The sequence below is a fragment of the Staurois parvus genome, unplaced genomic scaffold (assembly GCF_062004578.1).
Source record: "Staurois parvus isolate SC_StPar_1 unplaced genomic scaffold, SC_StPar_1.0 ptg000031l, whole genome shotgun sequence".
NCBI classification, from domain to species: Eukaryota; Metazoa; Chordata; class Amphibia; order Anura; family Ranidae; genus Staurois; species Staurois parvus.
Genome location: NW_028317827.1, coordinates 4,087,031 through 4,110,125, shown reverse-complemented (window position 1 = coordinate 4,110,125; position 23,095 = coordinate 4,087,031). Strand labels below are relative to the sequence as shown.

Here is a 23,095-nt window from a genome sequence, read left to right as displayed (position 1 = left end):
ACCAATGGCTAATAAAATCCACAGGTTTGACTAAACATGCAAGACTTTAGCCTCTTAACAATGTATACCCAAACTCAAAGAGTGAAGATTTGCTATGCTATGTAGACCATCTCGAAATGTTAATTGGGTGGTAACTGGGAAAACTGACCTCTGCCTGGATTTCTTCCTGAAAAATAACAGTACACTTCCTGGTATGTGAGTGTGCCTAGGCACTCCTACAGCCTCCTTGATGGTTATCTGCAGTATGAGATCTAAGGCACATCTGCCTCTTACTGCTAGTCTCAGGAGATTTGGAGATGTCACTACTGTATGGCTCACTGTTCCCTTTGCTGGAGGCTCTGACATAAGAAAGAAAAGGACAGCTGAGTCAACACCGCACTGAGTGACAGTCCGCAATAGGAAGTGTAGACATCCAATAGGCTGACGCGTTTCGAGGACTTGCTTTTTCCTTAGAGCCACTTCCTCAGTGGCTCTGAGGAAGAGGCAAGTCCTCGAAACGCGTCAGCCTATTGGATGTCTACACTTCCTGTTGCGGACTGTTACTCAGCGCTGTGTTGACCCAGCTGTTCTTTTATGATATGCCTTGACTTTATTGTTGTTTATGAGTACAACACCTACTTTATTTCTTATTAAACATTTTTTATGGTAATGCACTAGGCCTGTGCGCCCTCTGTTTGTTCTTTCCTCATTCAGTATATTTGGATTCCCCCATTCTATTTGAGGGCAGCAAGGTGTGCATGTTCCAGGACATTCTTAATGTGGTTGTAGCCTGCATCAAGTCCATCCCCAAGTGCAGGAGCATTTGTGTTTGCTGGCTCTTTAGAAGAAAGAAAAGCCATGCCTCTATCTATATGGTCACCTCTGCATAAAGACACAGTGCAAGACAAAGAACAGCAAGTCAGAGGAAAGATCAGCTGCAGAGAGATCACAGGAAATACCAGTCTAATCCTTTGTCCCCCAGCTTGCCTTTTTCCGGGCATAAGTTTGGCCATAAATTAATAATTTTTTTTGTTCGCCATCTAATTCCTCCATCCACAGAATTGATGTGGATGGGGAAGTCACTCCTGCTCTGTTATTGTAGTTTGCCGGTGGAGCCCTCCCCACTGGCAGAATACAATGATCAGCGTTGCCGGCTACAGCCATTCGCGTCATTGGGAAAAGCCCAACAGGCTGGTTGTACACTTGTTGATTGATGGATCGACTTGTGTACAACCAGCTAGCACATACATGGATTGAAATTTGGCTGGTCCCTGCTTAAGTAAAAGTGTTCAGTTCCTTTTTACTAAGTCCAAGGATGGAGCCTCTTAGAGTGGAAAACAGAGAAGGCTGCAGTCCCTGCTGCAGCTCCCCAGCAATCTTTACTGCATGGACACTCGCGCTGCAGGGTTATTCTTAAGAATTATTAGAAAGAAAGGGTGGCCCTACTGGCTTAAGATTACTCAGTCAACTTTTGTCGCAGAGGCTGGGTTGAAAATTGTCTACTGAACAGAGACGGAATCCAGTAAGATGCAGGCATTGTTCGGGACTTCAGAATACAACAGTCCAGCAGGGAATTCGTCCATCAACACCATTCATATGAATGAAAGAAATCTATTAGTGTATGACCAGCTTAAAGGTTTTAAGCCACAGTGATGGGGATTAGTTTGGGAATCTAAAAGAGAGGTGATCCTAAACTATAAGGATCTGGCAGGTTATGGATTCACCAGCACTCACTCAAAACTGAACATTTTTCTATAGACTCTACCTTTAAATACAAATTCAAAATCCTCAATTCCTTACTTGTATACAGGCAGCATAATAGGCAGAGGGGCAGATAAATGAGGAGCAATTTCCAACAGGTTGGCACGTTCATGAAGAGCTTCTTTTACAAGTTTGTACTGAAAAACAGAATTCAGTTACATTATCAATAAATAAAATCTTAGCTTTTTAGTCTAAAAAAAGATAAAAATTTCCAGAGCGTATATAGACATAGATCTGATTCTAGGAATAAATCCAATAGGGATACTACAACCATCTTGCTGCTCTCAATAAAAACGGTCTGGGAAATCCTGCCAATTATCTGGAAGCAAAACAGCCAAGCAACGAGTGCACTGACAGTGTGTTAATAACTTTAATCCAATACAAAGTAAAGATAAAATGCAGTTACAAAAGGAAAGTGTCAGACTTGCTCATCTGTGGCCTGGAGTTGTTCCCGTTATCCAGTCCAGAGGGACCCACTTTGCAGCTTTGCACACTGCATCAGTGGGTTTAACTGAGCCGATCCTAGCATCCTGGACAGCTTTCAGCTCCAACCCCTGCCGCTGGCCATGGCTAGAGGGTCCCTCTAGACTGGATAACGGGGAACAATTGTGGGCCACAGATGAGCACGTTTGACACTTTCCTTTTGTGAATGCATTTTATCTTTACTTTGTATTGGATTAAGGTTATTACTACACTATTGGTGCACGCTGTCTTCTTGTTTTGCTTCCAGATAGCTTTACTCTAACTGGAGTAAGTAAAAAACCAATCAGAAAAACACATATCAGGAGGAGGTGTAAACTTGTTAATTGTCTTCTTGATTACTGACCCTTGATGACGTCACATTGATGAAACATGTTGGGGCAAAGTTTAGTCATGCAGACAGATACCCGCTCATCAGGCACTAACATAGTAAGCGGCAGAATTACCTTTATGGAATATTTTGCTGTTCTCTATAGTGCTGGCATGCAATGGTATCCTGTGAGTGGACTTCGTTTATGTTTTTATTGATTTTAATAAATTGAGGGATTTTCAGATTTTTCATTTTTAACAGACCTTAATGCAGTAAGAAGATTCTGAGTAGAACTCCAAAGACGGTGCACATCATTAGTGAGAGTTGGCTTTGAACGCAATCGCTATTTACCTTTTCGTTATAAACTGATAAAATAAAAGGGATGTTTGGAAAATTGATGGCAAGAAACACAGGAAAAACATTTTTAACCACTTTCCCTTCAGAGGATTTACCCCCCTTCCTGACCAGGCCATTTTTTGCGATACAGCGCTGCGTTACTTTAACTGACAATTGCGCGGTCATGCAATGCTGCACCCGAATGAAATGGTATTTGATCACCTGTGCGGTTTTTATTTTTTGCGCTATAAACAAAAAAAAAAGATGACAATTTTGAAGAACAAACAATATGTTTGACGTTTTTGCTATAAAACATATGCAGTAAAAACATTTTAAAAATCATATTTTGCCATAAATTTAGTCCAAAATGTATTCTGCTACGTCTTTGCTAAAACAAAAAATCCCAATATGTGTAAATAAATTGGTTTATGTGAAAGTTATAGCATTTACAAATGGCGGTATATATACTGGAATTTTTTTTTTTTTATACTAGTTATGGCAGCGATCAACAACTTATAGCGGGACTGCTGTGGGCATTCTGACACTGGGTGGAACTGACTGTCACGGACATCCCCAGTAACATGAATACAGTGATCAGTGCTAATAAAAAGCACTGACACTGAACTAATGACACTGGGCAGGAAGGGGTTAACATCTGGGGTGATCAAAGGGTTAACTGTGTGCTGCATCTGTTTCACATAGTGTGGTGTTTTACTGTGTAACCATGAGGCTTTGTATTGCTCTGCTATGCAGGTGCTGACAGGGGTGAGATCTGTATTGTTTACATACAGACCTCTCCCCTCTTAGTGTTGCTCTGACGATCGCCGGGTGCCAATGGGAAATCTCCGGCTGGGACCCAATGATTGACAGCTGTAGTCGCCAATGGCATGCCCCCTACCCGGTAATACAAAATATATATATGTGTGTGTGTGATTTTTGCACAGCCCTGCCGTTCTGTAGCAGTAGTTCTGCTATAGAGCGTTCGAGAAGCAGTTAATGCGGGGAACAGATGCATCAATGCACATGCGTTACCACGGGCTGAATTTAAACAAATCAGCATTTACATTAGCCTGGATTTGCGAGCTCACCTTTAAAAGTGTAGGGGAGTTTAGAGTGCTGAAAGGCAAGCTTTTGAGGGAAGAAGAGACCATTCAGTATGGCTAAAGACACCAAACCCAAAATAAGACAAATTGAAGATGCAAATTATGGCAAAAAAACACCTTGGGGCCCACAATTTTGCCTGTGCTTTGGCAGTGTACTTCTGCTTTAACCTTGCATTGATAACAAGGATGTTACTGCTAAAAAAAAAAAAAAAATCCCAATAGATATAAATTAAATAGTTTACGTGAAAGTTACAGTGTCTACAAATGGCGGCAAATAATTTTTTTATACTAGTAATGGCGGCGATCAGCGGGACTGCGGCGGGCATTCTGACACTGAGTGGGAACTGACTAACCTCCCCAGTGACACTAATACAGTGATCAGTGCTAATATAAAGCACTGACACTGTACTAATGACACTGGGCTGGAAGGGGTTAACATCTGGGGAGCTCAAAGGGTTAACTGTGTGCTGTTTTTATATGTGTGCTATGTATGTTTTACTTGGGAAACATGCTGCTGTGTATTGCTCTGCTGTGCAGAGAAATACACAGCAGCTCGTTACTGCTGGCAGGAGAGAGACCACACAGGTTTCTCCCCTGCCACGGTTTCTCTCCGATCGCCGGGTGCCGGTGGAGAATCTCTAGCTGGGACCCGGTCATTGACATCCGTAGCCGCCAATGGCGGTGCGGGTAGGGCGGCGTGCGTGCCCCCTACCCAGAAATGAAAAGCACGTATATATACATGTGACTTTGCGCAGCCCTGCCACCCTGTAGCAGTATTTTTGCTATAGGGTGGAGGGCAACTGGTTAAAAGAACAAAAATTGTGTGGACTTGTTTACTTAGGACTTTCTGTATTTTTGTGGAACATCTCAAACTTTTTAATACAACCAGGAATCCTTGAATAACTTTCTGGTCTGAGGGAACCCCTACTAATAATTAGTAGATCTGCAACTCATGGTACATTAATGTGATGATCAGTAAAGAATGTTCCTTACATCGGTGGTCAGTGGGAAGAATCCCCTTACAGATAACTAAAAAGATCATTGGTGTGAGTGGTTACTTATCTGAAAGGCAAAAATTGCTCAATGCTCAAGCAACCCCTAGAAGCCTCTGGAGGAAGCCTGGTTGAGAAGGCTTTGCTAATGTGTGAAATTGGCATTCTATCTCTAATGGGAAGAATGGCACTAAAGTACATATTTATAAAGCAGTATACAGTATGTAACTCGTGTAAAACACATGCACTTAAAAGGTTCTCCTACAGTGAATGTTTGGTCAATGTCAGATTCACTGCTTTATAAATATGCCCCTTAGGGTATGCTAACTGTGTTGATCTGTTAGAGAAGCAGTACATCATTTATTTCATTTTTGATTTTTCAAATCCTTACTTGATTCTCTTTATTGTAGCAGCGAAGGCACATTAAAATAGAGTGTACTGAGATTATAGGGGACCAAATATGAAATTCTGAGAGCCTCAATTTACTTCATGACTATCCCAGTTCTGTAAAGTCTGAATCAGATTGTGTTATCTTGCCCATCAGCAAGGCTTGGAATAAAAAAAAAAAAATACCATCCCAGTTAAATTGATTCATAAAACACACAGCCTTTGGCGGACTTGTAGATGCAGTAAATGAACCAATGAATGCCATCAGGGGACAATAAGCCTGTCAGCTTACTTGTCAATAATACAATTAGCTACAATTTAATAAAGATTTAAGACTCTGAGGGGCTTGTTCAATTTGTTACAGAGTCTTTCTGCCATGGAGAAATAATTTCCTTCTATTTTTTATCACAGCGTATTAAATGAAACACAGAGCTATAAACCACTGAAATTTAAAGTGACACCAAAAGGCCTTATGTTTTCTTCATGCGGTGGTCAAACATGAGCATTAAAAATACAATTCAAGATAATATTTTTTCTGTAGGGATACTGGTGTGCAAATCTAACCACACACAGATCATGTTAAACTAAAAACCTCAGAGGGTCAAATACAATTATTCAGAAACCTGTCATTCCAGAGACAACCCCACATAAAGGAATGCAAGGCTATAAGTGGAGCCTTCTTGATGACGATACCTCTAATACACACCCAATTCTATGTGGCTCAAATGGCAAAACTATGCAGAAAACAAAACCAGTCTGTATTCAGTCAACTAATATAATTTACAGTATATGTAAACCCTCACCTTATAAAACAACCCATAACATTAAACCTAAATGAAAGACAAAACATTCATGTACAGATATTAAAAAAAAAAACATTTTAAATACCTTTTCTCATTTTAATAAGTGATCACATTCCCTCTGTTCAAAGCTGCATAGGAGGTGGGGGAGGAGAACCTGCAGAACACTGAACTTCCCAGTATATGGCTGTGCAGAAGGGTGTGTCAGGGCCAGTCTGATCATTGAGGAGAGCAGGCTGAGTTCCCAGGACAGGTAGAAAAGTGACCACACTGTGCTCTCATGCCTAGTGTGGTCAGTTTGAAATAGGAACACAGAGGGACACCAGGGATTTCACACAAAGGAAGCAATACAAAGAGAACAAGATACTTTTTCATACAAGTACACGGTACAGCAGGCACATATCAGGAATATGAAATTTTGGGTTTACATATTTTTTAATCTGAAGATCATATTATGCTCTCATGATTACAAGCAGGGCTTTCAGAGTGCTTTTGGATGGGAGTATGGCCTCTTGGCAACCATACCCTAATCTAAGTGTTTATATAATTTTCTCATGGCCAGCCATCATGCTGCAGATGTTTGGCAATCATTGTTGACATCATCACTGATCAAGAAATACAGTAGCTCTCTGCAAACAATGATTACTGAGAAAGCAGCAGTAGGACAGTTAAAAGGATCCTATTAGGACAGAAATCTGGGAACTACCATTATTGACCTGTTTCAGAGGGTCCATTCTTGGGCAACGTCCATCCTTATCCCTGCTATGCCACATGGTGAGTTAGGGACTTGAAATAGGCATGTGCACACAATGGAATCCAAGAATAAAAATAAATATATAATTAAATTGTACAGCTATTCGTCCAACAAATCTGTATGTACATTCAGGTGCACATTGGGCAAAAATGTATGTTCTTTAGGCTATTTTCTCTTTTAACAAATGTTCTTTTTTCATTGGTAGTTGTAAAATTATGGTCAACAGATGGCGCAGAGGAACATAGGAAATAAATAAGTCCTTGTAACAAGAGATACTATGTAACAAAGCTACAGAACGCTAAAGGAGTTACACAATAAATGTAACCACTGGTTACATTTAATTGCGAGTTTCCTCTAGCATTCTCTAAAATTGTTAAATTTTTGGGGGTTGATTTACTAAAGGCAAATAAACTGTGCACTTTGCAGAGCTTAATAAGTGAGCAGAAGCTATGCTGACTTCCATCATCCATTCATATGCAAGCAAACATTTTTTTTTTTTTCACTTTTCCTTGCATGTGATCGGGTATTCCTGGCAAAGTGAACCTTTATCTCATTTACAAAGCTCTGGGGCAATTGCACTTGCAGAGTGCAACTGCGCCTTGTATGCTGCACAGTCTATTTGCCTTTAGTAAATCAACCCCTTTATCTCTTGTTTCAAATACCTATGTATTTCCTATGATCTTCAGCTCCAACTAGTGACCATAATGTGGTATTTTACTACTGCTTATAATAGAAGAGCATTTGTAATTCTTTTACTGGCAGATAAAACAGCTTAAAGAACATTCATTTTAGGGTGTGGTTGCCATTGTCCCTATTTCCATGTAGAGAAAATTTACACCTTACATTTTGTGGGATTTTTAAGGCAACCTTAAAGTATATACAAAGAAAACAATTGTTAAAAGAATCAACATTTTATTTGAACAAGTTTCTTTTATCTGACACATTGATATATATCAGGTAGGCAATACATACTTACCAATATAAAAAACAACTTTTTTGACAAAACATTCACTTCACAATTTTGTGGTTTTTGCAATATATATCCAGTGGTATCCCCCAAAAGATGATTTCCTTCTTGCAACCTCAAGTTTGACTGCAGATATATCCAGCCTGGGAGCCAACGCGTTTTGAATACACTAATATAGATTCTTCCTCAGGCAAAGGATACCACTCTATAACAATAATTATTATCAACAATCAATTATCAGTACATATCCTTATAATACCAATAAACTAGCCATATGGGATACATAACTTACATAGCCCACCAAAAATAGTCAAAAGAAAATGCTTCACTGTGTTTGGAAGGCAAACTTCACCCATAGCTGAAGCCATCAACTGACGTGCAAGGACCACAGGTGCCACATCACAAGCGCTGTCATAACAAAAAAAAAAAAAAAGCAACAACAAATAATATATATAATGCAATAACTATAAAAAGTAATTGCTGACATTTAACTCACCATGAACTGCATAGCAATGTAGCAGTGTTTAAGTTGAATATTATAAGCTTAGTCTTGTTGTTCAGACCATAACCCTCCAAAGGGTCTGCGCCGGGCACAATATGTGTGGTTCTTCCCAGGGTAGAGCTAGATACTGAAAGCTGTGCTTGATAATGCCAATACTGGCCTTTTATAGGTTCCAAAGTGGGTGTGATATATGTATTTCCTCCCATGTGCGGAGCATGTCCACTGGAGAGGAAAATGGTGCCCATTGTGTGGTCCCCGGCGTTCATCTCAACTGCAATTTTTGATTTTCTAACGAACATGTCAAAATAAGAAAAATATTACAAAATCACTGGTCAGTCTTGGCAGAAGACCTGACTATCAGGAAATTGGTGGATGAGAATCCCTCCATTACCTATAGAAGGGCAGGATCTCTAAAGGACTCCCTTGTACAAAGTGAATATAAAGGGGATCAGAGACGTGATCCATGTAAATATGTTGGCACTTTTCCTTGTGCGAAATTGCGCTCTACTTCGCAATAAAAAAAAATGTATTCTTCCAAACGGAGACAAATTTGTTTCCAAACACTTCGTAAGCTGCCAGACAAAAGGAGTAGTGTATCTTATGTCATGTGAATGTGGAATCTTTTTACGTGGGCAAAACATGTCAAGCATTTTGGAAACGTATTTACAAACATGTTCATGCTATCAGAATAGGTAATCTGTATGTACTTTTGGGAAGACATGTTGCCAAATTTCACAAATATAGAATGCCAAAAGTGACCTTTTCAGCTTTAGATAGAATACATGTTTCTACCAGGGGAGGCGATTGGAACAAGGCACTACTAGTGCAAGAAATGCGCTGAATTAGGTGCCTTGATGCCACTCGCCATCCTGGTTTAAATGAGTCTGAAAGCTATAGGCCCTTCTTGGAGGGCTTTGCCTCTGGTAAAACAGATTTATGATGTTCCTAATATGTTTTCCTATTGAATGCTCTATTTCTCCTCAATAGAGGATTTTCCCGTTCTATTTGTGCTGCAGTGATTCCTTTGTTAATGTTATTCATTTATTGTATCCTTTTTCTTTCTTTTGATTAATTTATGTTTTGCTGTCCAGATTATACGGCAACTTTTTTAGTCTTTATTACAAACGTTTGGTACATGTTTTCACTGTGGGGGTTGGTTCTTTTCTCTCTGATGGGGCAGTCCCATATTGATGTGCCCGGCACAGAAAGGGTCCCCTATCACGGTGGGGGACCTATATTTGTGGCCTTGTAGAGCAGTGGGATAAGCATCCTCTTCCCCCTTGCTCTTATGCACTTATGTGCAGTCCACATTACTTTTGTCTCAGCGGCAGTCTCCAACATGGCGCCCGTCCGGTCTCCGGAAGTGTGTCATTCCGGAGTCGGATGTTAAGTCAATGCGCATGGCGCTTTTGTGCTTCTGCAGTTGAGATGAACGCCGGGGACCACACAATGGGTGCCATTTTCCTCTCTAGTGGACATGCTCCGCACATGGGAGGAAACACATACATCACACCCACTTTGGAACCTATAAAAGGCCAGTATTGGCATTATCAAGCACAGCTTTCAGTATCTAGCTCTACCCTGGGAAGAATCACACATATTGTGCCCGGCGCTGACCCTTTGGAGGGTTATGGTCTGAATAACAAGACTAAGCTTATAATATTCAACTTAAAACACTGCTACATTGCTATACAGTTCATGGTGAGTTAAATGTCAGCAATTACTTTTGATATTTATTGCAAATATAGATTTCAAACTATATAGCTTATACATTCAATATACTTCATTGTTGTTTTTGACAATACAATATTCAATATGGGGAAATATGTAACTTACCTTGATTTTCCCCTCAATCTATGTGTCCATTTAAAGGGACACACATTACCATGATCCTCTTAATTTTACAAACGTATATACTTGATGCCTTGGTGTATCTCTAAGATATTATTACACATATATATATATTTGTTTTTTGGTTTTTTTTTTGTTATGACAGCGCTTGTGATGTGGCACCTGTGGTCCTTGCACGTCAGTTGATGACTTCAGCTATGGGAGAAGTTCGCCTTCCAAACACAGTGAAGCATTTTCTTTTGGCTATTTTTGGTGGCTATGTAAGTTATGTATCCCATATGGCTAGTTTATTGTTATTTAATTATAAGGATATGTACTGATAATTGACTGTTGATAATAATTGTTATAGAGTGGTATTCTTTCCCTGAGGAAGAATCTATATTAATGTATTTGAAATGCGTTGGCTCCCAGGCCGAATATATCTGCAGTCAAACTTGAGGTTGCAAGATGCAAGTCAGCTTTTGGGGGATACCACTGGATACATATTGGAAAAACCACAAATTTGTGAAGTGAATGTTTTGTCAAAAACCGTTGTTTTTTATATTGGCTAGTATGTATTGCCTACCTGATATATATAAATGTGTCAGATAAAAGAAACCTGTTCAAATAAAATGTTGATTCTTTTTAACAATTGGTTTCTTTGTATATACTTCAAGGTTGCCTTAAAAATCCCACAAAATGTAAGGTATAAATTTTCTCTATAAAGAACATTCATTTTTGCCCAATCTGCACAAAACCGTACATGCAGATTTGATGCGCAAAATGGCTATGCAATTAATTTGTTTTCTTTATAAATAGACCCCTGTCATAGCTGCATGCTTGTTCAAGATCAGACACTAGATAATGAAGCCAGTATCAGAATGAAAGGTCCAGAACATCCACTTTGAAAATACAGAGAACAAGCAGAGAGTCAACATAAAGTGAAGGAAATTTTGGATGAAATATTTCCAAATAGTAGTGTAACAAATTCCATTGGTACCTTCATTTGTTACAACACAAATACAAACAAACTCCAAAGCTTCCTCAATGTTTAATTTGGTGCTTTACTAGTTTCTCTCTGTATAGTCACACTTTAGGTTCTACTACTTTCTTCTGGTATCCTAGGCTCTATAGCAGCCTTAATGCATACTTCCAATTTGCAGTTAAATTTGTGAAAACCTCACTATGTGGGTGTTATGTGTTCCCATCCACACAATATAACATTTTTAAAAAATATTTCTTACCTTTCAGATGTTTCTAAGAAGAAGGTGTCATGGCTAAATACAAGGTTTTCTTGTCAGAGTGAGTCTGTCCCAAGTCTGTCCTCATTGACATACAATACAAGAAAGCCATCCTCTACACCTTTAACCCTTTGTTAGCACAGATAGTGTCCAAGTCTAGATACAATTATTAATGAAGATTTGTCTGTACAGTACAGATACGGTTTACTATGGCAATCACAGTTGTACAGCCCCCTTATAAACAAAGATAACTATGCAGGGCTGCCAAACTCCGAATGTAAAATTTACTGACATGACACAAAAAAATTAATGACAGAGACTGCCATTTTATTGACAGTTCCAAAATTTGCCAAGATGACCGTTTTCAGTGCAAATAACAACATTTAGGCCTCGTTCACACCTTACGTGCAGAAAAACTAATGGAAACTGATGCACAGATTCATTTGCAGGGACATCAGTTTACGTCAGTTTTTATGTGCGCTTCAATGAGTTTATATATGTTGCAGATTCAGGTGCAGAAAAAAATCTGCACGTGATACCAGTGTTGTGGTGTGAACAGGGCACATAGAAAACAATTGAGTTCGTTCTGCCCTTGCTGAACTCGAATGTGCAGAAAAACTGATGGCTCTGCACCATGGTGTGAACAGGCCCTTAAAGTTGTTAAACTTCCTAGTAATAAAATATTAACCTGTTAATCAACATATAAAATCAAGCATAAATCCACTGTGACATTTGTTTTTTAAACTAACTTGCGCTTACAGTATTTTCCCCCAGAGAAGTGCAGGTCACGTGATTGCTCTCAGTTTCAACTCGATGCATGGACCTGCTGGGGGGGGAGGGGAGTGTCCAGTATCAGGAGCATCTATGTCAGAACATGAGTATCTGTATTTCCATGGCAATGGAAAGCAATTGGACCTGGCAGCAAACTTCCCTTCTCCAACTTCACATCCCCTTTGGCAGCCAAGAGCAGTGTGTTGTTATGCAGGAGGGATGGGTGGGGGATTTTTTTTACTGACTACTTCAGCGTGATGACACAAGACATAAACTAACAACAGTTACATGGATCCGCTGCCATGCTACCGTGGTCAGTTTACCTGTGGGAGGAGCAGCACAAACAAGATCAACCAGGTAAATCAGAGCATCGGCAGCCAAAAATTTAATACTGCCATGAAAAATCACCTTAAACTATTTTAAAGAGACCGTGCATTTAGGGGAAAAAAAAAAAAAGTACCATTACAAACACTTTAAGCTATAAACATGTAGCTAGTGTGATTAGCGATGTGTTTAAGGTAGAACAAAAGGCAAAAAAAGTATTTCTCCTTTTACATGAAGGTCAGGTTAATATAGCCCAGCACAGACTTCCCCCTTACATCAGAGTCTGCAGGGTTCCCCTTTATAGTGCCAGTGGGAACTCTGTGGACCCTGATGTGAAAGGGAATACTGTGTACCCGGATCTAAAGGGAAATGCTGCGGACGCTGGTGTAAAGGAAAACTCTTACATAAAAGGGCTCTCTAGGCACCACAGCCCCCCTTGCTATTTACACAAGAGCCCACAGAGTTCCCCATTACATCAGACTCCAGAATTCCCCTTTACATCACAGTCAACAAAGTTCTCCCTTACATCAGAGTCCACAGAGTTCACCAGGTTTACCCTTACAATGTGGACCCTGATGTAAAGGGTAACTCTGCAGACTGTGATGTAGGGTAATCTCTGGAAACCAGAGCGCCCCCACCCTTTCCCCACACAAAAGTCCATAGAGTTCACTTTACATCAGAGTCTGCAGGATTTCCCCTTATAGTGCAAGGGGGAACTCTGCGAAACCATGATTTAAAGAGAAACTCTGCTGTAAAAGGGAACACTGTGGATCATGGTGTAAGGGGGAATGCTGCAGACTCTGGTATAAGGGGGAACTTTGATGTATGGTGGTCTTTGGTCACCAGAGCCCCCCCCCCTTACACCAGAGTCTACAGCGTTCCCCTTTATATCAGAGTTCCCACCTACATCAGGGTCTGCAGCACTGCCCTTTACATCAGGGCCTGCAAAGTTCCCCCTTGCACTGTAAGTGGGAATCCTGCAGACTCTGATGAAACTTGGAATTCTGTGGACACTGAATTAGAAAGTCCTCCTTTCGAATTTGTACAAGGTACCAAGATGTCACTGTGCAGTTCTGAAGCCAACCCACTGCCATATATTTTTTACAGGCGGCCACTGTCCACAACAGACATTTACAGACAATCTGTAAATTGGCCAATATTTACAAACTGTTCATATATTTACCATCTGTTCATAAATTTACGAAGGGTTGGCAATCCTGGAACTATATAAGATTTTTCCTTGCTAGAGAGTTCAGAATACATCTAAAAAAGGCAGGCTACATTTTTTATTTTTTTAGTTCTACTATATGAATGGGGGCATGTTACAAATATAAAGTAGGTGTTATCCCAATTTGGCAGCAAAAGTGGAAATTCTTACATCTCCCAATTTCAGATTTTGAGAGGCTTACAAAAGTTATTTGAACTGTCACAGCAGGTACAGTGCACTGCCCAAACACTTTCCACTTTATATGGCTGCAGTAGTAGTCCCATATTTATAATGATATTTTTCTCTAAAGGTGTGAATAATCAGGAGGATGAATAATTTGAATAGTGTACTTCAGATATGCGGAATAAAATATATAAAACAAAAAATCCCATTATTGTTTTGTGATGGGCTGGGTACCTGGAATTACTGCAGACTCAAATGTCCAGAAACAAAGCGTTCCAGGCAACTTGACTACCACTAACAAAAAAGAATTGTAGAGTGAAGCAGCATGGTGCGTGGTATAGACAGCAACATTTCTCTAGTCTAAGGCTAAGAACAACAAAGCACCATCTGCTTCACACACCCATTTGATTCAAAGCTTTCTTTGCCAGAAGCCATGAATGAGGATTTTGGTGGTTCAATTCACTCATATATCCACTGAAGAAATTACAAACTGCTGGAAGAGGCAGCCTCTACACAAATTTAGCTAAGCTCTACTCATCCCACATCCCATGTGATATCAGACAGCCAATTGTGGAAACCAGAAGCCACAAGTACAGGGCGTCTCAGAAAACTTCAAAATTCTCATTCCTGCTCCAGAGACATATTGCTCTGAAAGAATATGTCACCCCAACATTTCATATTCCTGATATGTGCCTGCTGTACCATGTACTTGTGTTAAAAAGTATCCTGTTCTGTGTATTGCTTCCTTTGTGTGAAATACCTGGTGTCCCTGCCAGTCCCCCTGCTTTCTTATTTCTAACCAACCACAGTAAACATGGGAGCACATTCTTCACAGCGTGGTCAGTTTTCTGGATGTTCTGGGAGAACAGCCTGCTCATTCTCCAATAATCATACTTGTGCTGAAATGCCCCCCAACACAGCCATTTACTTGGAAGATCGGTGTGCTACTGTTTCTCCACTCCAGCTTTCTATGTCCCCTATGCAGCTGAGAACAGAGATCATGTGATTGATGTGTGTGTGTGACACACACACACACACACACACACACACACACACACACACACACACACACACACACACACACACACACACACACACACACACACACACACACACACACACACACACACACACGTTTTGCCTTTCATTTCTATTAAAAACTGAATGGGTTGTTTGTACAAGGTGTGGGTTCACATATATTTCAGGGCTCCCTTTACGTGTGTTCCCATTCAGTCTTAATGGCACCCCAATGGGCTTTACTAACACATATGGGTTGCTGTGCACTACAACATGTGTTACCGTACTCTCAAAATCTGTACCATGTCTTACAGAACTCAAAAACTCTTAGTATACCTGCCAGGATATCTTGAGTTCCTAATCTCTGAATCCCTGACAGGACTTTAATGTTACTGGTAGAGTCCCTACCAGGACTTTCAACGATACTCACAGAATTCCTGCCACTACTTCTAGAGTTCCCAGTAATGGCGCTGGACATGTCCTATGACCTGAATGGTATTTAAACCTTTAAAGTGGCTGGTGCTGCATCTTACCAAGAGCTATTTGAGAGCTAGTGAGCTTTAATACTTACCTGCCTACACATCTGTTCAGACCTGAATACTCTCTTGCTTGCTGCCTGAATAGGCCTCTGCTTGGACCCAAGTACTTGCCTTCCCTGACCCTACTTGGGTTTCTATTCCACCTCCATCAGGAGCTCTGGTGAAGACCAAATTCCACTTTGATTCTGTGCATGTTAATCACTTTCCCTCCAGAGGATTTACCACCCTTCCTGACCAGGCCATTTTTTGCAATATGGCGCTGCGTTACTTTAACTGACAATTACACGGTCATGCAACGTTGCACCCAAATGAAATGCATGTCTTTTTTCCCACAAATGAAGCTTTCTTTTGGTGGTGTTTGATCCCCTCTGCATTTTGAATTTTTTGCGTTATAAACAAAAAAAGACCAACAATTTTGAAGAAAAAACAGTATTTTTTACTTTTTGCTATAAAACATATCAGGTAAAAAATTTTTTAAAAACCATATTTTGTCATAAAGTTAGGCTAAAATGTATTCTGCTACATATCTTTGCTAAAAAAAAAATCACAATATGTGTAAATTAATTGCTTTACGTGAAAGTTATAGAGTCTACGAATGGCGGTACATATACTGGAATTTAAAATTTTTTTATACTAGTAATGGCGTGAGCAGCGACTTATAGCAGGAATGCAGCGGGTATTCTGACACTGGGGGGAACCGACTGTCACTGACATCCCCAGTGACATGAATACAGTGATCAGGGCTAATAAAAAGCACTGACACTGTACTGACACTGGGCAGGAAAGGGTTAACATCTGGGGTGATCAAAGGGTCAACTGTGTGCTGTGTGTGTTTTACTGTGTAAGCATGCTGCTTTGTATTGCTCTGCTATGCAGTAGCTGACAGGGGAGAGATCTGTATCGTTTACATATAGACCCTTCCCAGTCAGTGTTCCTCGGTGATTGCTAGGTGCCGCCGGGGAGTCTCTGGCTGGGACCTGGTGATCGACAGCTGTAGCCACCAATGGCGGCGCGCGCCCCCTACCCGGTAATACAAAATCACGTATATATACAGTAGCTCTGCTATAGGGCGGACGGGAAGCGGTTAATGCGGGGAATATATACATCAATGCAGATGCATTACCACAGGCCGTATTTAAACAAATCAGCATTTACATTAGCCTGGATTTGTGAGCTCACCTTTAAAAGTGCAGGGGAATTTAGAGTACTGAAAATCAAGTTTTTCAGGGCAGAAGAGACTCTATTCAGTGTGGCTAAAGACACCAAACCCAAAAGAAGACAAAGTGAAGATGGCAGCGCCTGCCATCGAGGGGCGCACGGACATTGCGGCTTTGAAGGGGGCCACTTTGCTGTGTAAGAGTGCAATAATGTGCAAATATGCTGTGAACTATTATTGTGAATTATGGCAAAAATGCTCCTCGGGGCCCAAATTCTGGCTGTGTTTGGCAGTGTACTTCTGCTTTAACCTTGCATTGATAACAAGGATGCTACTGTTCAGAAAAAAACATGTTACCAGTGTAGTCTAAAGAATGTAAATGACCATCTGCCCTTCCTAATGCTAACCATACAAGCAATTCTTTCTGTTTTTTGGGGTTTTTTTAACGCAAAAGGAATGCTTAGTAAGTCCTAATAAATTTGACCAAAAGACCATCTAAAATTATAACAGCAAGAGTCTCTACTTTTAAGAATCGAGTGACATGATCCTAGCTCTTACAGATAGGTATTCTTGGGAATGCAGCATTTGTGGTGAAAGGAACCATAATAGATCATTAGAGATAAAACCAATTATTTACTAAACATGATCAGAGTCCAGAGCAATAACTAATCACGTGGCAAGATGATAAGTATCAAAATCTTTGATTTTGAGGGGGAAAAAAAAAACGTACAAACATTATTTAAAAATGTCATAAGGTATACGGTCATTCTTCATCTACAGAAAAACAATATAAATGCAAGATAACACAAGTAAAATGACTAAGGTGGTAGAAGTTCTTTGGCATACAGCGAGCCGCATATGATGAGGCTGCAGCAGCCCACTTCAATGAAGCCTTGCTCACTGCACGTTGCTCATAAGGTGCTGTGACATCAAGGCTAACAGTCAGAGATTAGATTAAAGAAGAGAAGAGATTAAAGACGGAAGTGACCAGGGATGTGTCACTTGAAATCTATTGACGATTTTTGTTTATAACAAACTCAATGACCCCTTTACTTGGTCATGACATGGCCTGCCAACGCTCTTTATAACTCAGCCACAAACCGCTGTTGTTTTACAATGAACAGAAAAAGAAAAATAAATAGCTAAAAAACTGTTGAAAATCCACAGCGCAGAGATACACAGAGCAGAGATATCACTATCTGTGCACTGGTGTGATAAAAGTATATATTATGTAATGACTACAAGGCAGATTACAGCAATCACATAAAGCCACTGCATAGGAGTTAATATATGTAGATTATTAAGAGCACAGTAATATTTATACATATTATATATACACATTAATGACAAAATACTTATATGTTTTGGGTTCACCTATGATGGTATACAGTATATTCATAAAGTGTATTCAGACCCTCTTATTTATTACAGGTACTTATATAGCGCTGTCAATTTACGCAGCGCTTCACATATATATTGTACCTTCACATCAGTCCCTAACCCGCAACGGGTGTACAATCTAAGGTCCCTAACTTACATTCATACATACACATACTAGGGACAATTTAGACAGGAGCCAATTAACCTTCCAGCATGTCTTTGGAGTGTGGGAGGAAACCGGAGTACCTGGAGGAAACCCACGCAGGCACAGGGAGAACATGCAAACTCCAAGCAGGTGGTGCCGTCGCTGGGATTCGAACCAATGACCCTAGTACTGCCAGAAGGAAGTGCTAAGCACTTAGCCACTGTGCTGCCCTACCCTCTTCACCTTTTTGAATTCTATGTTGGAGCCTGATAAGACAGTTGTTTAAAATAGATTTTTTTTCTCATTAATCTACACTCACCCAATAATAACAAAGCGAAAACAGAATTTTAGAAAGGTCTGTGAATTTATTGAAAACAAAAAACTGAAATATCACATTGGCAAAAGTATTCAGACCCTTTGGGGTTTATTTACTAAAGTTGGAGAGTGCAAAAACAGACTCATTTCTGCATAGCAACCAATCAGTTTCTAACCTCAGCTTGTTCAATTAATCTTTGACAATAAAACCTGGAAGCTGATTGGTTTCTATGCAGAAGTGAGTCTGATTTTGCACTCTCCAGTGTTAGTAAATAAACCCCTTTGTGACAACACTTGAAATTTAGCTCAGGTGCCACCAGTTTCTCATGATTTTTGCTGAAATGCTTCTACACCTTGATTGAAGTCAATGTGTGATAAATTAAATTGATTGGACATGATTTGGAAAGACATACACTGCTCTATAAAAGGCCTCACCGCAGACAATACATACTGTATCATAGCAAAAGTTATGCGGTCAAAGGAACTGCCTGCAGAGCTCAAAGCTAGGATTATTGCAAGGCATAGTAGATCTGGGGAAGGCTACAGAAAAAAAAAATTCTGCTGCACTGAAGGTTCCCAAGAGCACAGTGGCCTCCATAATTCTCAAATGGAAGAGTCCTGGCTGTACCAAACTTCTTCGAAGAGCTCAAAACTGAGCAACAGGGTGAAGTGCCTTAGTAAGAGATCCTGTTTGGAGATGGGACAAAGTTCTAGAAGGATAACCATCGCTGCAGCCCTCCACCGATCTTTATGGCAGAGTGGCTAGATGGAAGCTTCTCCTTAGTGCAAAACACATGAAAGCCCATTGGGAGTTGGCAAAAGCTTTGTTTGAAGGGGAGGGGGTGGTCGGAATGCTTTATAAATGCACTGTAGATCTGCTAAGTCAAAAAAAAAAAATTCAGTATATCCTGCAACACATGCACCTTTCCTATGTTTTGCCATCTTATAAATGCAGCAAGTACCTATCAATCTGCCATATATCTAACGTCCTAACTGCCTGTACAAGTGGACAATGCTACCACCGCTGCACTAAAAACCCAATCAGCGTTTTCAGCCCTGCCAGAGTTCTTCTCTGACAGATTTCAAAACACTTTCCCCTACCATAACATAGCAGTTAGACGCGGGGCTGAAAACACTGCTTCGGATCTCAGTGTAGCAGAGGAAGCATTTGCAACTCAACCAAGAAATTAGAAGCTGATAGTACTTTTATGCACTTGTAATGGTTTTACCAGAGACAAAACATGGGGAAATGTACATGTATTACAGAGATGCATTGAATCTTTGGTTTTGTTTTTTTTCATTTTGCAAAGACATGTACTTCAATATTTGATCATCAGTGTAAACTGTTTAAGAAAGCTCAGATGTGTATATTAAAAAGGGCACTTTACATACATTTACTAGTTTTAATAAACTTAGGAGGGGAAGGGAGAGGAATTTCAAAGCTAACATTACTTACATGTTCTCTGTCAGTGGAATGTTAAGCAGTGAAGCTGGAAAATCAAGACGACAGTGCAGGAACTAGCAACTAAATGTATCCAGCAACAACTTTTTCATTTTCCAAAAAGACAGGTTCTATTATCTATTCAACAGCAGCATGAAGGTTCCAGATGACTATGCTAGCAGTCATTGTACAGTGGTCCAACACACCGCCTTGACAGGGCTCCATTTCAGCTCTGCAATCAGCAGCACTGGTGATCCTTAGGCAGACCATAGATTATGCAATTTTCTTTGCTTGATTCTGCCATTAATATGGTCAGTGTTGATGGAGGAATCCCTCCCTCAATAGATCGACTTCAGCACAACCAGCCTTGCCATAGATGGAGCTTTAGCATACGTTTCCAATTGCACAGCTGCAGTGGTGACAAGACAAGGGGTGTGACAGACCCCTGAAGAGAGACCACTGCTCACAAACAAAGAACAGTGGTCCTTAGCTGCAGCCTTCTGTCCGGCATAGGACTTTTTTTGTGGGTGCTGGGGAAGAGTAAAAAAAAAAAAAAATAATAATGGGACAAATAACACTTTGGGCCCATTTAGAGATCTACACATGTGTGCTTTTTTGTGGCATTAAACAGATGCATTGTTACATATCAACCTTTCCTTTGTGCACTGATTTGTGTTTTGACATGCATTGATGCACATTTCAATTACATTTTTAACATTTGTATTTAGAGTGAACAGCCAATGACCAAGGTTTTTCAATACTTGTTGCCAACGCATCAAAACACATGTTGCCATTGACTCCTATGGGAGTCTCAACCCACTAAAATGCAGGGAAAAAAAAAAAAAAAGACGTGTCATGTTTTTTAAAAACACACTGCACTGCTGCACTGAGATGGGAAACAACACTACCTTTTTATGGGCAACCATCAAACATATGTTTTAGCATGTTGGAAGAGTGTAAATGCCCTTAATGTTTTATCCACATCTGACTGGAAAGAAATAATTCAACATTAAAATCCAACAAAACGTAAAAAGTGATTATTGTTACGTCTTTAGCCAGTATGAATACCTGGAGCCCTCTAGGAGTCATGAATAGAGCCTGAGGGATACCAGTAGATTATTGTTGATGTAAAACTGACAACAATTCTAAAAAATTGACATATCCATATAAAATGGTCACCTGTTCAACATCCAACTTCATGATAGCTTTCTGCAGGTACCGAACACCACCATGGATCAGTTTTGTGCTTCTACTGCTGGTTCCAGAGGAAAAATCATCTCTTTCCACAAGAGCGGTTTTAAGTCCTGAAACAAATAACAAAATGTTCATTGCTCTTCCCCAGAGGAATATCAAACCAACCACAACAACTTCAAATTTACATGGACCTTCAATAAACTCCCTTATTTGGGTTTTTACTTACTTATAACAAAATATTTCAGGCAAACTACCCAACCTTAATATGCCACCTGTGAGATTTACTGCTTGAATGGAAACGCTACCCTATTTCTTGGCTTGGAAGGATCACGGCTGTTAAAATGACTATCTTTCCTAAATTGCTGTATTGCTTTAGAGTACTTCTAGGTTTATAAGAGCTTTCAATGTGCCACATCCAATTAAGATCATGGGGAAAACAACTGCTAGACACCCAGACAGTACAATGGCGGACTTTATAGGCACTGCATGAGACCACAGTTCATTTCATTAAAAAACAACATTTTATTCTGCATAAGTATAAAACAGTTTGAAATACACTGAAACCGCTCATACATTAAAAAAAGACTGGGGAAAGAATCCCCCAAAACACACAACCTCCTCTAATCATTTAATTATTTCTAATACAATTACCTTTACATTTTCTGTGCTCTTTACATGCCAAGATCGTTGCTTTTTGGGGGCAATTCTAGACAGAGGGTTGCTAGACAAACACTATTCAGACCAAAATTATAAGGAGATCTTGGCGTCCATCATATGCTTAGCTATTTCCAAGCTGCATAAAATCTCCCATTTGCCTCTCTCAATTAATAGAACCTCTCCACTCAGATCTATGGCTTCCCCTCCATACCATAAATGTCTCCCTAGTTCTCTCAATTCCCACTCTTTTAAGGTATGGGACAGTGTTAAATATTTAGTAAAGTTTCTATCCCCTTCATCTCCCTCTCTCCTCATTCCCACTATTCATTTCAGGTTGAGATTCTCCTAGTAATTCCCCTGGTGGACGCATTTTAATCTACTCCAAATCAATGATCTCTTACATCCCTCAGGCTTTGCATCTTTTGAATCTCTTAAAGACGTACACACTGTACCACTTAGAGAAGTCTTCGATATACGGTATTCCAATCAAACGTTATGCCTCTTCCCTACTGTGACATTCTGAAATGCCCATGAGACTTACTTCTTTCTGGCATTTTTGCAACATAGACCCCCATGTCCAGGGATTACTTCCATTAAATATCCATAATAGTTTTATCATGTTCCCCATCCCTAGCACCTAAGTACTGTATATTACAATTTAAAAACTGGATCTTGAGATCTCTGTCTTCTCAGAAAACTGGCATGAAATCTGGCCCAATACATTGGAATGTTCTAATATGGTTCTAGCTACGGAAACCAATTACAGGGTGCTAATTTGATGATACTTGGTACCCTTTTGTCTTTCTCACTCGATCTCTGGGCCACTGGATCTCCAAGTGTTTTAGGGGATGCAGTGCTGATGGCACATTTAGACATATTTGATAGAACTGTCCAAAATGTCACTATTTTTGTATAGAATTTATCAAATAATTTGTACCATCTTTGGCAGACCCCTACGGAAACATCCAGTGGGTGAGACAGATGATTGTTCTATATCAGAATTCTGCCACAAACAAACCATTTTCAGGTCATGGAGAAAACCAAACATCTCTTTTGAGATAATGGCTGCCACATCGGAAGATAGATTATTCAAATTTCACAAAGTATGGGATCCCTGGATCACAATTTATGCCACTAGACTTTGACTGTATAACCCAAATATATTATTGTGCTACAATCCAAATAAAAATAATAATACCAATGTGCAGAAAACAATCTGTAAGCAGCCCGCCAGCACTGCGAAAAGGCTCATACTCATGCGCTGCTACACCCTAAATAAAAATAAACAAAGGAAGATTGCTGCACCCACTCATTAAGTGTACTC

General features: G+C 40.0%; 1 protein-coding gene across 3 annotated transcripts in view; it reads right to left on the bottom strand.

Moving 5' to 3' along the window:
• The window catches only part of GPD2 (glycerol-3-phosphate dehydrogenase 2), a 304,438-nt gene that overhangs the window by 227,385 nt on the left and 53,958 nt on the right, over positions 1 to 23,095 (bottom strand). For all 3 annotated transcript variants that reach the window (XM_089659673.1, XM_089659690.1, XM_089659682.1), the window contains exons 4-5: positions 21,100 to 21,224; positions 1,780 to 1,877 (exon numbers count right to left, since the gene is read on the bottom strand). In XM_089659673.1, coding sequence (XP_089515799.1) covers positions 1,780 to 1,877; positions 21,100 to 21,224 — 223 coding nt within the window. The remainder of the gene's footprint in view (positions 1 to 1,779; positions 1,878 to 21,099; positions 21,225 to 23,095) is intronic.